Source organism: Aspergillus pseudoviridinutans, assembly GCF_018340605.1.
Source record: "Aspergillus pseudoviridinutans IFM 55266 DNA, scaffold_1, whole genome shotgun sequence".
NCBI lineage: Eukaryota > Fungi > Ascomycota > Eurotiomycetes > Eurotiales > Aspergillaceae > Aspergillus > Aspergillus pseudoviridinutans.
Window position 1 is genome coordinate 309,188 of NW_025091281.1, and position 13,231 is coordinate 322,418.

Below are 13,231 nucleotides of genomic sequence, written 5' to 3' on the forward strand. Positions count from 1 at the left end.
TGACGACTACGGAAGATAATTATGATCAAAATCAATTTGACTAGACACTGGTTCCAACTTTGATCTATATGCCCAAGTCAAGAATATAACGTCAACAACCATATTTGTCCATGATAGCTCTGAATGAAGGGTCCTGCAGAAGTTGTGTTGTGGTAAGACTTTTTTCTGGGCAGTAAGTAAAAGCTCTATTCATTATGGATTGCACCAGTTCTCGCTCAATTGGAGCAGCGTCTGGAAGATACTATCCAGCTGTTGATGCGAGACTGCGATTTGGATCGCTGGATCGGGTGTTTTACACTGCTTCACTGTTATAGCTCTGTGATGTGTTATTGTCACTGGTACACATTTTCTATCTGTAAGAGATTACTGCGAAGATTTAAAGCACAACCGTGACTTAAAGTGGAAAACTACTCAAAAGTATCAACACGGACAAACTCTCCCTCATAACTGAAGACTTCCACAGAGTCAACGTCGAATGTCAGACTGATGTCGCCTTTTCCTTGTGCTCTAAAGAGGCCTGTTGAGTTTGGCTGCAACGCCAGAGTAACGACGCCCAGAACTTCGTCCTTCAGAGAGAACTCCAACTGACTGTCTGCTGTAGATAAACCCGGGTCTATCTGCGACGTCTCCTCAGAGGTATGGAAGGCTCTGTGAACTGGCGCAAGCTGAAACATGACGCTCGACTTGGCGACACCGCCGAGCGAAGAGTCTTTGGGAAAGTGTGCGCCAAATATAACGAATTCAGATGCACTCTTTCCCGACACAAGGATAATCTTCGCCGTGCTGGTCATGGACAGGCAAGTGCCCACCTGCCGAAGATCTATTTCCCGAGAAGAATAGAGACTCTTCTGTGCTTCAATGGGAAAGTCCTGCGGCAATGCCATTGATAGCTGACTCAAGAGGGGGAGATTCGTGATTAGCCCGTTTGAAGGATGCTGTGTCTTGATTGGAGAAATGAACAGTTCCCTGAGCAGCATCTGGGCATCTTCAACTGATGATGGGGGCTTCTCAGACGGCAAGGGTTTGACCGAGTGTAGAGGCCCCAAGACTCGGGGCAGCCCTAAGAAAAGGTTTTGCTAATCCGTGTTAGCATAGAATCCGTTTTGTCAAACAGAGCTTTGATACGCACCAGTGACTTGTCAAGTACTTGGTTGAAAGTAGCGAACGATATTGCGGTCGAATCCGTGGCACTTCGGTCTTGAAATGCAGCCAACAGGCAGTCTGTCACAGTTTCCACCTGTGATAGACAGGAGGTGAATTCATCCGGTCCAATACCGGCTACATGCAACTGCGTCAGAATCATCAACCGGAGCAAAGGTCTAAACTCCTTCAACAGAATATACCCATCCGTCAAAGTTGAGTTGGACGAAGGAAAATGTTCAGCGGGAGGATATTCAGGCCCTTTGGTCACAGCGGTCGGAAAGCGTGCATTGCGCCTGAAATTACCGTACGTGATCAGATCTAGCGCTTTCTGAAGATGAAAGTCATCTTCCACACTGTGAATTGTATTGGTAGTAGTTGCTTGCATGTCTGCCATGCTCTGAAACAATAAGGTGCGTTGTGCGGCATTGAGACGATCAGGGTAGATGAGTGACGCTTTGCCGTCATCTTGTTGAAGAAGGTTGCCTGCATCCAATCTTAGCAGAATAATAATCGCTGTGCGCAGGACATCCTGCGACATTGTACGGTGTGGATCGTTGTGGTATGGAAACGATCCAAGTCGCAGGAGACAGCGATGTAGAATCGGGGCAGCTTCACCGACACACGCTGCCAACTCTGGTGGAAAGGTACTGATCATGAACGCCTCCAGGTCTGATACCGTCCAGACTATAGAATGTTACTTTTGAAGCGGACCAACGAGGAACTGTACGTACATTTCCCGGATTCTGACTCGGTGCAGAAGATGTCGAAAATGCTCTGCAACCATTCACTCCTCGCATCACCGAAAAAATGCTTTGATAAGCACCATTTAAATCTCTCCTGGAGTTCGTCTGGGTCCGTCAGTACTTACTGCCATATAAAGTTAGATGGAGATCGCCCTACCGCGAGTTTGAACCGGCGGGAGGAACTCGACAGCAGATTCTTTGGTTGCAGTCTGACCCATGGCTTCAATTGGACAGCATTTACAAAACTTAAAAAGAGTCGGAAACTTTCTTGTTGGGATTTGATGAAAAGGAGATGGAACTCAATAAAGTCTGATATGGGGAGAAGAGAGGGGGAATGATGGTTGATGGCAAAGAGCAAGGATTGAGACCACCAGATCAGGTGACCGGACGATGATGAAGTGATGTTGGTCGAGTCTGCCTTGTCTTGACACCTGCACCAACTCTCAAGGATGATTTTCGGCCGTCTTGGTGGGGGAAAGAACCAACTTCAGACGATCCCTGATGCCGAGCAATTCTGGCCCCATCAACTAACAGAGACAACGTTGCCCGTCAGTGTCCGCGATGCATCCAAAATCTACAACCAGGTCAATCTATCACTGGAAAATGATAGCCAGAGGATAACCAACATGTTACAATCCGTCATGCCTGGCGGAGGCGGCTGTGATGTTTCAAGTATTGAGGCCGTGTTTTCACGAAGTTGGAATATGTTTGGACATCAACCCAGCATATGATATTGATTTAAGCGTCTTTCTTCGCCTCTGAAACTGAGCATTATCCATCATCTCCTTCTCCGATTCACAAGGTTCTACTTCATAACTGCTATACAAGATGCGTCTCCACCTGTTCTCATGCATCTACGTGGCCATTCTTGCCTCTACTGTCAGTGCAACTGGTTGCAGCAAATGCCTCAATCAAAACGAGGACAATATCCGTCTCGGCTGCTTCAATAAATGCAAAGAAGCCTTCAATCCCAGCAGCACCGAATATCGGGTCTGTCGCGATCAGTGCACCGAGTTTGTCTTTCATGACCACTGCTGTACCTCTTCCTGCAGCAGCAAATCTGGCGTCTGTCTGAATGACTACTTCCACCGCGTGGGCCTGACCAAGCGGGACTCGATGGACGAGGAAGCCTATTATCAATCTCAGCTAGAGGCGATTCGCGAAAATCCCGACCTACTCGACAAACGAGCGCTGCTAGCAGGTGATGCTCCCTACCATCTGATCCGAAGTACTGAGGACTTACACTCACTCAATTATCCGGATTTTAATGAGACTATCGTGTACGATATGAGCGAGCATAACGGCCCAGGGGCTCTAGATCGTCGGATTGACCAGGGCCAAACCTGCTGCTGGGTCGCGGGGGCGGTGCTTCAAAAGGGCCTCGTTGAGGTTGGGACAGCATGGACAAGTGATGACTGGACCGACGAGCAGCGCCAGGGACTGGTGCTCGTCAGCTTTGGCGTTGCGGGAGCATATGCTTGCAACTATGTTTACAATGTTAAATGTCTCTTATTCAATGCCAGACCTGCGCCGCAAGTTTAAAGAAAGGCAGTTCAGACGAGCTGGTGATCTTGTTGGTTTCATGTTGCAGTTTCATTTGACTCGTTATAAGTTCTTTTGTTATTTTCTTATTGTGGCTGTACTTGTGTCATGATCATCACTGTCGACTTGTAAGAAATTAACATCTGGCCTCGCTAAGTTATATATATAGCCGCCGCCATCCCCTCTCGGTACTTGGTCTCCATTACTTATTCTATCCTTCCCAAGTCTTAGGAAAGTTCAAGTGAGTTCTTTTACCAAGCTGTCAGCTCTCAAAGCATTTGGACTTCACTTCACCATGGAGCAAGAATCGTCGACATCACTCTATCTTCGACGGGCTCTAGCAATCACCCTTGCGCTCGCTGCGCTCCGTCAACTCAAATCCTGCCGTTTATCCTATCTGTTTCCGTTCTCGGATCTTCTCTCAGATGAAGTCGATAAAATGTTCGCTTTCGCGGTAAATACAAGCACGCTGTTCTTCGCATGGTGTATCGCCGAGCCTTCCATCGCCCAACCTCTTTCGATAACGAACCTGAATACATTGCGCTATACCCTGGCCGGTATTATTCTTACTCTCACCGTATGTGGCGACAGCCCCCTCAAGCGCGTTCTTGTCGGATTCGCGATCGGGGCATGTTGGATCCTCGGATGGACGATTACGTCTGTCGAGCAGAGGGCGGCCTATTGGCTGTTCCTGAGAGGCGGGCTGGGTTTCACGCTAATTAATTTGTGGCGGAAGGCCGCTCTTTAGAGGCTGGTCCGTTTGATGGTCTTCTTGGCGATGCATGCCAAGGCGGCTGTGTCACGTCTGTTGGGTTTATGTTAGTAGGCCAAGAGTTATTTTTGGCCAAAATGGTGACAGTGTTGACCTTGGCTGGGTTATGTCTTGTAGGCGGTTGCCCAGATCAGGTGGCCCAACCTTTATTCCAGTTGCCAACCTAGTTACTCTTTCTCTTCCTCTAAACATAGTTAGACCCTAGGTGGCTGTGAGGCTGGGAATAGCAACTCGGAGCAGTGTAACCTTTCATTTAATTCAGAACGTTTGCATAGGAACCGTCATATCCCTGCGGTCTCTGGAGTAAGCCGTTTCTGTACAGTCGATCAACGCCAACTATGTGAGTCTCTCCTTTGTATTTCTCGTTCAGCTCTCGAATGCGCTTGGCGGCCTCCGCCATCCTTCAGGGCAACATCAGACGTCGTTTGAACAATTCCGACGATGAAGTCGCCGCGAGGGGGCGGTGTCATTCGTGTCTGATACTATCGTCCCTCTTAGTAGGAGCTTGCTACATAGTGTCGATTAGGCCACAGGAAAGCGTGCTAGTCATCCAATCTCTACTTGCAAGTTATTTTCATTGAACGTAGGGCCTGTGGAAAGCATCTATTTTGTAGCTCTTGGCCTCGTCCTTGACTCTTCGCCGTCTAGTCCGTGGTCACCGTCGTTCACTTGTTGACAAACAGCCGATCTATGCTCCATTTTGACGGCTGAAGATCTGTAAAGGTAAGACAGGACCCAGTCCACCTATGCTCATCAAACCTGGTAATTTCTGAGCGAGTGCTCTTCATCACTGTACAGGAAATAGACATGACAAAGTCAAGGTAGAATTCTTATGTTAAGACCATAAAAGTTTTCCGTCCTTGCATGACGGACGTGGACACCTCATTATGTACGAAAGAGGCTTAGCGCAGTTCGGACTGGGCAATGAGACTTCCAGTATAAATACTACTATTGATGAAGATTCCATAACAAAGGAGACCGCAAAGACCTAACATTCCACAAGCACTCAATTCTAAATAACAAGAATACAACAAGCCCATCAATATCATCTCCTCATGCTTCCCTGCTGGCTTACAAATCCTGAAACACTCAGTGAATTTCATCCCACACCTCATTGGTGTAGACCATGCAGTTGTTCCAAGCGAGATTGTAACTGGGGTACTTGCGAGCATACTCGAATGTCAGACACCATACAGAAAGCCAAATAAGAGACTGTGCATTGATATACCTTTGTTCTCGATATACGCATCCGTCGACGACGTTTCCCCGAGGTACTCATACTTATTGTCCTTGCTCGTGTGCACCCATTCCCCCTTTTTGTAGTTGAAATAGTGGTTCGCCCACCAGCGCCCGTCCACCTGAGACTGTACCTTTCCACCCACGGGTGTCTGCCCGAGCCTCGTTTCTGCCTCGTCGCTGATCATCTCGAAGGCTTTGGCGTCGAAACCCTGGCGCCCGGAGCGCGTAGGAGAGTTGAAGAACTGGCCAACGATGAGCCGCACGTGCGAGTAGTCCGGCAGACACATGTATTCGCCGTAGACGGGGGCCCATTTCTCGCGGAAGGCGTAGCGTTTGCCGTGCTCGAGCTGGACACCCTTTTGGGCTGCGGCTAGGGTTACGGCCTCGTAGTTGTCTTTGTCGACCTGCTTCTGATCGGGGAAGCGGTCTGGGCGCTGTTCTGCGAGGCAGAGGTTAAGGAGGGCAAAGAGGGCGATAAGAATGGCGCAGAAGGCTTTCATTTTGATAGATTTGGTAACGGTTCTGTAGTTGATATGTGATTTGCCTAGATAAGGGCCTGATGTTGAACTTATGGTGCATTCTCAATTGCAACTGAATTCCTCCCTTTATATAAAGCTTCATTTGATAAATATCCTACGACTCCATACATCAACATTATTCTCGCCCCCATGCGACCTTGCACGGAAAGAAAGGGGAGCTTTGCAAGGGCGCTCTCTTGCTCCCAACGATGGCCGATTCATGGCTTGCAGCAGCGCCGTAGAGTTGGTTGTTGATCGCAAGGTAAACCAACTTCGCTCCGCGGACACTTTAGCCCCAAATAAAGACAAGGCTGTAACGGAGTCTACATCCCTGCCAAGATCATCAGGTTGGATTGCCTCTCCAGCGGCCTTGGCCAAAAGCACCGAGAGGCTTAGGGCTTGGCTGTTAGATGGGGCCGCGATGGCCCGCGTCTCATCCCGCCGGTTGTTTCAAATTTATCACCGCATGTGCTCAGATCTTCGGAGAGGCGATTCTACCAGATCTCATACAGAATCCTTTGCTTTTAACATTTTGTAACGCCCTGCAGGGTCTACAAGAGGCAGTAGATCATGAAACCCGCCGCCCCCAACGAAGGATTCCCCGTTGGTAGATGCATTCATGTGATAGCCCTAACTATGAGCTCTTCTCGGAGAGCCTTGCTATCTTCATCCCGCTGTATGTTGACGTAATGTTGGTTGTACCTCCAGGAATAGATCATCTGTAGGAGATGTGAATATACCTCGCTGTAGCCCCCAACACCAACAGCCAAAGTCTGCGGGGTCAACAATCCTATCAGTTGAGGGATTTTGCTTGGATGGAATAGCTAATTGACAACATAGACAGGGTGGCGATGAATGTGTTGAGATGAAGTTACCAAGTTGGTTCGAAAATGGCTGTGCTTCGTAGAGACAGTTCAAGGCATCACACCAAGCTGTCATTAAGAAAATCGATGAAAGAGAAAGATATAAAGCGCATGGCATCTCCAGCTTTCTGCCACCATCATCAACAACAGCAACAACCACAAATCTAGAACAGCAGCTCAAACACTGATCTTTGAACCCTTCCACCATACTGATTTCCACCATACTGATCATTACAATGCATTTCACCAAGATTGCCATCTCTCTTGGCCTCCTGGCCACCGTCGCGATTGCCGCTCCTAGGTCCTTCAAAGAGCGCTCTCCCATCGTTGCCCGAGAGATCGTCGACCTTGGCGTCTCTCCGCTGAGCGCCGGAGAACTCGAAAAGCGCGAGATTATCGACCTCGGCGTTACCAACGACGGATTCGAAGACCTCGAAAAGCGTGGAAAGAGCAACTACATTTCCAGCTGCGGCCACAACTGGATGCCCATCGAGGATGACAAGAGCAAGAGCCACTCCGGCTACCGGTCTGCCGTCGAGCAGTATTGCTACCATGTCACCCATAGCCAGGATGGGCTGCCAACTGTCATCGGAGCGGGACAGAAACATGCAGCGATTGTTAAGGGCGGATACTACCTCAAGGGGGATGTTCCTGCCGCCGTGGACTGTGAGTGTCCTTGATCTGAGTAAGACTGATATTCGCTAACTGAGAATGTAGTTGAAATTCACAACAAGATGAAGGACGGAGATCACACTCCTAACCAGGCTGACTGTGTGACGTACCTCATGAAGATGGCCGATTCCAGCTCCAAATGCTACGGCAGCAAGAACAAGGACACCAAGGGCGGCACCTGGCAGATTGGCAGCGACGAAGTCAGCTACCACGCTCTTCCCAACTCCAACTCTACTTAGACGAATCCATCGTGAGACTAAGAGAACCGAATCAATGTCTGTCACCTTGTTTGCTTGTTGTTTCTGTTTTACTGATATTTTGTTACATCTATTGATTGCCTTGCTTCGACTTCTGTTTTGAATATTAGTTTGCCAATGAATATCCTTGCTATTCTATGCATCAAATGTCAATTGATTGTAGATCTGGTTTAAAATCTATTTGCAGTGATTGGCCTCTGTAGGGTTCGTGTAGCGGAAGGGCTCACATACAGGTGCTCGAGCCTGCCTGCATACCGTGTTATAGTCAGAAGAACCACGGCATTTCCTAACAGGAACTGCACTTTCCAAATATATCTGGTGTAACACTGAGTCATATACATCTTGAAATCTGACTATAGAATGGCCTGGTACTATTTAGCATGTAATCGATATCTGCGTTGTTGCTTACGTCCTCTGAGATATCACTTTAGATGTGTCATCTAGCACTGCTAAATGATTTGCTATAAAAGTAATATTCTTCGGGGGTGAATGAAGTCAATAGCAACACCGAGGGCCGCAGATAGGAATGACCTTGACGGAAAGTATATGTACCCCAGACACAACTTCGAACAACAACGCGAAACAATACCAGACATAGAAATAGATTACATGAAAACGGACATATCGATGGAAAAAGTAGACTTAGCATTCTGTGGAACATTTCTAATCCTGAATCTGAAGCACTTAAAGTTCCTAGAAACCCCCATCTCTCTATGTTGACCATTTGGGCACATCCTTTGCTCATTCAAACATAGTAATACACCAGACAGACTTTCATTGGATCCATGGGAAACTGTCATCTTCTGGCTGGTTGATAGATCTCTCGGCGATATAAGGAAAGCTGTCATCTTCGGGGATGTCTGTAGACCTCTCAGCAATGGCCGGGAAGCTGTCACCCACGGAAATCTCGTCGGATTGGGAATTTGCTGGGAGAGACCGGCTTTCAATCGAGATCTCAGGTGGGATATAATCGTCCTCGGTTGGTTCATCACCAACAGATCTTTTGGCCTTAGCCACCCAAATATCCTTCTCGGTGAAAGTATGTCCAGCATCCATCATGTGCTCTCGGATTTCAGGATGCTCCGCCCCTTGGGTTCCGAAACATTAATAAAACAACCTGGTTTGAAGTCCAGTAGGAGTGAGCTTACAATGGTCAAAGTAGACAGCACCAGCCTTTTTCAACCTGGTGTTCCAGCCAGAAGAGGCATCGGTCGATGCCTTGATGAGGAGCTCATGGTTACCCTTTGATCCTTCCAGAACCCAGACGCCCGTTCCGGGAGTGAGACCAAAATGAGTCGCGTACACAGCCCCTTCACAAGGTGTCTCGTAAAACTCCTTTGTCAGTGACTTCTGGATTTCGATTGCGGACCGACGCTCCAGCTTCTCGTTCACACGTTTCCGCTTACTACCACTCATAGAACCAAAAATCATTGACCCTGCAGAGTTCGGAAGGTGCATGCTCCTGGTGAGGTCTGCCACCGAAGCAGCAAGATCCGAGCCGTAGTCCTTTTGCGGGGAGCAATGGGAGGCCTCAACATAAGCTCCGCTGTATCCGTGTGATTTGATCGCACTGATGATGTCTCTCCTGGATGGGACGAAGAAAAAACCGAGTGAGTTCTATATCCACTGTGAAAATTTGTGATGATGATCTATCCACATACCATGAAGCTCCATCGTGGCGTTGACCAAAAGGAGGTTGATCAGCACTAGATGTCATGCAGTATCTTGGGATTGACACATGCGCCCCTGTTGTGAAAGTGTCGCGCACACTCCCATGGCAGTTCCAATCTGCTGTCCCAATGCTTGCACTATTTGGGCGACTATTGGGGTTCCACCATTGCAACCGTTGGCATTCGCTAAAGCGAGTCCACTCAACAGATCGGGTATTTCCAGTAAAACCCGCATCAGCAAAAACGGAAAATGGGTGTGCTTCAGGCGCAAAGATACAGCAATGATTCTCCTGAAGGTTGGTACACAGTCCAAGTGTACCCCCAGGTGACTGACACCCGGCGGTCCAGTAGCCCTTAACAGTCACAGCCTGGGCTGCGCCCACGATGAGTGGAATGAGATAATGAGCAAGAGGGCCCATCATGAGAAGCTGATTTCACTGAGAGAAATGAAGTTTTGCAAGAAACGGACAGTTGATGATAGTCACGGATTGATGGTTATGATGGGCTTGACTTCCTGCGGTGGCGGTCGTATTTATGTCTTTTTTTCTGCTATACACTTGCCTTCATCACCCGAGATAAATTTGTTAGACGCCAACTTGATCAAAAGAAAAAAACAGGACGGAATATGCCTTGCTTAGCCTTCTCGATGGTATTATCTCCAACAAACAGACATCCAACAGACATCCAACAGACATCCAACAGACATCCAACAGACATCCAACAGACATCCAACAGACATCCAACAGACATCCAACAGNAACAGACATCCAACAGACATCCAACAGACATCCAACAGACATCCAACAGACATCCAACAGACATCCAACAGACATCCAACAGACATCCAACAGCCAACTGTAGAGACAAGCCCTCGCCGGTGCGAAAGGGCATGGGGCAATTCAGAAGCTAAGTATCATGGTTATTGATCCTTTCTTGTTTGTTTGTTGGAATAAAGCCAGAATAAGAAGCTTGCAAGGACCCCTGTTGTTGCCGAGGCGTTCTTTGCACTAATTAACCGTATCATCGCTAGGGAAGACATAGCCTTCTGCCTTGTACACGCAATAGATCAAGCCAACCTCTAACGCGTAATGTGAACTAACCCCTGTTGATGGAGCGAGGCTACTGTTTCAAATCATCGCCTATCTACACCTACTACATGAACCTCAACACTATGGTACAATACCCCGGGCCATGCCCTCAACTAACATGCAACAACAAGAGACATAGTCGCCTGGACGGGGATCTCATCTGGCACAACCGCCTGGACTATATCTTAGGGGCCGAAACCTGAGGCTGCACACCAACCCAACAGATACAATCAAGAAATGATCAATAACCCTGATACTTAACCGCCTGAGCTATTTCACTTGGGAGTCGAAGCCTGAGGCTGTACACCAACCCAACAGATACAACCAAGCTCAACGACACTAATTTGCCTCCTAATTCGAGACGAAGATCTGTTATTGTTGTTATTAACATCCTGACCATCGTTAAGTCCATTTTGTGGCGCTTCATGTCACATGTTTATGATCTTTTTCAACAGTTGGTTGGAGATGATGCAGTTCAACCTTGCCTTGCCGTACATCCTTCTGTATGTGTACTCTTCCTGTTGATTCTGTTGCATGTTACTCACCAACGTCTGCTAGAGACATATAAAGCCCCTTCATCACCTTAGTCGTCGTTCATCATTACCACCAACAATCTCATCCAAAGTCTCCGAGATCACTGAGAAGCAACCTCTGCCTCTGAATTGCTTGAAGTGTCCAAAATATCATAATCTGAATCAACATGCAGCTCACCTCTGCTTTCGTTCTTCTCGCCTCCTTTGCCCTATGCTTCCAGGGTAGTGATGCACTGGCTCGCTCGAAGCTTGACCAATACACAAGTGATGACTGGTAGGAATCACCATCCAATCTCTATACGAGAATCCAACCGCCTGACCTGCTTGACAAGCGATGGAAACTGGGGCGACGGGAAGGCATACCGCTCCTCTCGCAACATAGACATCAAGCCCGGCACATGCGTCGATATCAACGCGTCTACCAACAGCATCTGGCTGGGCAGAGGAACCGGCTTGGTCTGGCGGCGCAAGATGACAGCCTACTCCGAGGTACGAGAACCCCTTTTCCTGACAAGGCCTTGTCGCGAGTAGAAGACTTAAGTTTCTTGCGTTAGTCCGGTTGCCCTGCGAATAAGCGCATTGATTTCCTCAATGAGAAGGATGGGTATTACAAGAATAGAAATGGCCAGGTGGTGCCCAAGGGGAATTGCTTCCCCATTGACTTTATGTATGTTGGTGCTCAAGGAGTGGACCAAACATACCAGGGACGTCTCTTGTCGGTCAAGTTCGACTCGTATTAGCGGAAACCACTGGAGACCCTTTGTTGGGTAATTCATCTTGAGAGATATCGATACTTCATTGCTCATTTATAACTGATTCTTAGCCTTTATCTTAGCCTTCACTGTAGACTATTTCTGTAGCTCCATCCATGATTACATACTAGCCTGACGCTATTCTGGCACTCCTCCTGGACAAGTAATTTGACAATAATCCCTCAAATAGCTACTTAGCCTGTCTATCATACATCTTTAATTTGTTAGTTGGTATTTACTTCGTGTGTTGGGATATCGGCCATCATGATTGGATCCTGAAGACCAGCGTCACATGTTTCAGGCTTACCTACTCTCCTATTAATACCCTTTCCCCTCCGCATCATCATCTTTCCCACTATCTCATTCCCACCCTCAAACATTGCCAAAAATATCCCGCCCGCACACAGAATTTGATATCTGTTGGAGTCGAACAGTCATGGACCCTGCGGTAGAACCTCGAGGATATCTCGAGTGGAGGCGACTATTTTCCACAGATTTTGAAGCTGCCATCGCCACAGGCAATGCACCGGGCAAAGACCATGACAAAATGCTATTCATGTGCAACACTGAGTTCAGGCTATCGGACAAGGGTTTGAAATCTCCTATATACGAGCGTGTGATCTTCGCCTGGGACGAGGATCAAGGCGTTTGGGTCCTGGAGGCTTCGGAGGCAAGCTGGGAGGCCCTGAAAGTCCTACTAGGACGCGATTTCCTGCACTGGCATGAAGCTTTGGAGAGATGCGGCGCGGTCTATTATCAAGACTGTAAACACCCTTACTTCTTTGGTCTTTGACTTCAGATGCTGACGAATTGTGGACAGGGCGCGAGTGTCCCTGGAGCAGAGCCGCTGCTGAGCAGGGACGAATCGACGGCTACAGACCATTTTTCATGGACAAGGCTGATCTGAAGTATAGGTTAAAGGATACAGCTGGGGAACACAAGGAAGAGCCGGCTTCGACACATGATGCAAAACTTTGATTTGAGTGCTTGGTTATCTATCATGCCTCGTTACCATACCAGTCACCGAACGCGGCTGCGTTGCGACTTGCCCCTCCGGTATCAATCTGTTGAAGTATGCGACGAGAGTATTGTCGGATTTAACCCTAATAAGAGTCTTCGCTGGGCTGGACACTGCCCCTAGAATAGAACCGTCGGCCTGTCCGGGGATTCACCAAGACGGAATTCAACCATCCTGTCAAGTCAAACTTGTTTCATCCTGTGTTGCTCTGTTGGTCGTTTATACCTACATTCCTTGGATTTACCCGTGGTCATTTTTACAACAGTGTGGTGTCCAATGTGGATAAAATCGGGCAATTCAAAGTTGTTCTGAGGTTGGCTATTCGTTCATATAAAATTATTGGCTGTAGCAGTACTTGGATTCTGCACGAGTCATTAGCAGCTTAATTATCACGAAACAGTATTCTATCTTAGAGGCCCCT

General features: G+C 48.0%; 8 protein-coding genes across 8 annotated transcripts; 5 read left to right on the plus strand and 3 right to left on the minus strand.

Annotated features, from left to right (window-relative positions):
• Window positions 1-407: 407 nt before the first annotated feature.
• Window positions 408-1,681, minus strand: Asppvi_000118 (uncharacterized protein; the record flags this gene model as incomplete). The annotated part of the gene is made up of 2 exons (XM_043296431.1): window positions 408-1,076; window positions 1,130-1,681. The coding sequence occupies 2 exons, from the start codon at window positions 1,679-1,681 to the stop codon at window positions 408-410; spliced, it is 1,221 nt and encodes a 406-aa protein (XP_043152366.1).
• Window positions 1,682-2,714: 1,033 nt separating this feature from the next.
• Asppvi_000119 (uncharacterized protein) lies at window positions 2,715-3,428 on the plus strand (the record flags this gene model as incomplete). Its single annotated transcript, XM_043296432.1, has 1 exon — window positions 2,715-3,428. The coding sequence occupies one exon, from the start codon at window positions 2,715-2,717 to the stop codon at window positions 3,426-3,428; it is 714 nt and encodes a 237-aa protein (XP_043152367.1).
• Window positions 3,429-3,723: 295 nt separating this feature from the next.
• Asppvi_000120 (uncharacterized protein) lies at window positions 3,724-4,176 on the plus strand (the record flags this gene model as incomplete). The annotated part of the gene is made up of 1 exon (XM_043296433.1): window positions 3,724-4,176. The coding sequence occupies one exon, from the start codon at window positions 3,724-3,726 to the stop codon at window positions 4,174-4,176; it is 453 nt and encodes a 150-aa protein (XP_043152368.1).
• Window positions 4,177-5,381: 1,205 nt separating this feature from the next.
• Window positions 5,382-5,939, minus strand: Asppvi_000121 (uncharacterized protein; the record flags this gene model as incomplete). Its single annotated transcript, XM_043296434.1, has 1 exon — window positions 5,382-5,939. The coding sequence occupies one exon, from the start codon at window positions 5,937-5,939 to the stop codon at window positions 5,382-5,384; it is 558 nt and encodes a 185-aa protein (XP_043152369.1).
• A 1,117-nt stretch (window positions 5,940-7,056) lies between these two features.
• Window positions 7,057-7,731, plus strand: Asppvi_000122 (uncharacterized protein; the record flags this gene model as incomplete). Its single annotated transcript, XM_043296435.1, has 2 exons — window positions 7,057-7,486; window positions 7,538-7,731. The coding sequence occupies 2 exons, from the start codon at window positions 7,057-7,059 to the stop codon at window positions 7,729-7,731; spliced, it is 624 nt and encodes a 207-aa protein (XP_043152370.1).
• A 792-nt stretch (window positions 7,732-8,523) lies between these two features.
• Window positions 8,524-9,838, minus strand: Asppvi_000123 (uncharacterized protein; the record flags this gene model as incomplete). Its single annotated transcript, XM_043296436.1, has 3 exons — window positions 8,524-8,837; window positions 8,898-9,334; window positions 9,411-9,838. 3 exons carry the CDS (start codon window positions 9,836-9,838, stop codon window positions 8,524-8,526), a joined length of 1,179 nt encoding a protein of 392 aa, XP_043152371.1.
• A 1,369-nt stretch (window positions 9,839-11,207) lies between these two features.
• On the plus strand, window positions 11,208-11,780 carry Asppvi_000124 (uncharacterized protein; the record flags this gene model as incomplete). The annotated part of the gene is made up of 3 exons (XM_043296437.1): window positions 11,208-11,314; window positions 11,373-11,529; window positions 11,595-11,780. The coding sequence occupies 3 exons, from the start codon at window positions 11,208-11,210 to the stop codon at window positions 11,778-11,780; spliced, it is 450 nt and encodes a 149-aa protein (XP_043152372.1).
• Window positions 11,781-12,228: 448 nt separating this feature from the next.
• Window positions 12,229-12,770, plus strand: Asppvi_000125 (uncharacterized protein; the record flags this gene model as incomplete). The annotated part of the gene is made up of 2 exons (XM_043296438.1): window positions 12,229-12,556; window positions 12,613-12,770. The coding sequence occupies 2 exons, from the start codon at window positions 12,229-12,231 to the stop codon at window positions 12,768-12,770; spliced, it is 486 nt and encodes a 161-aa protein (XP_043152373.1).
• Between the last annotated feature and the right edge of the window lie 461 nt (window positions 12,771-13,231).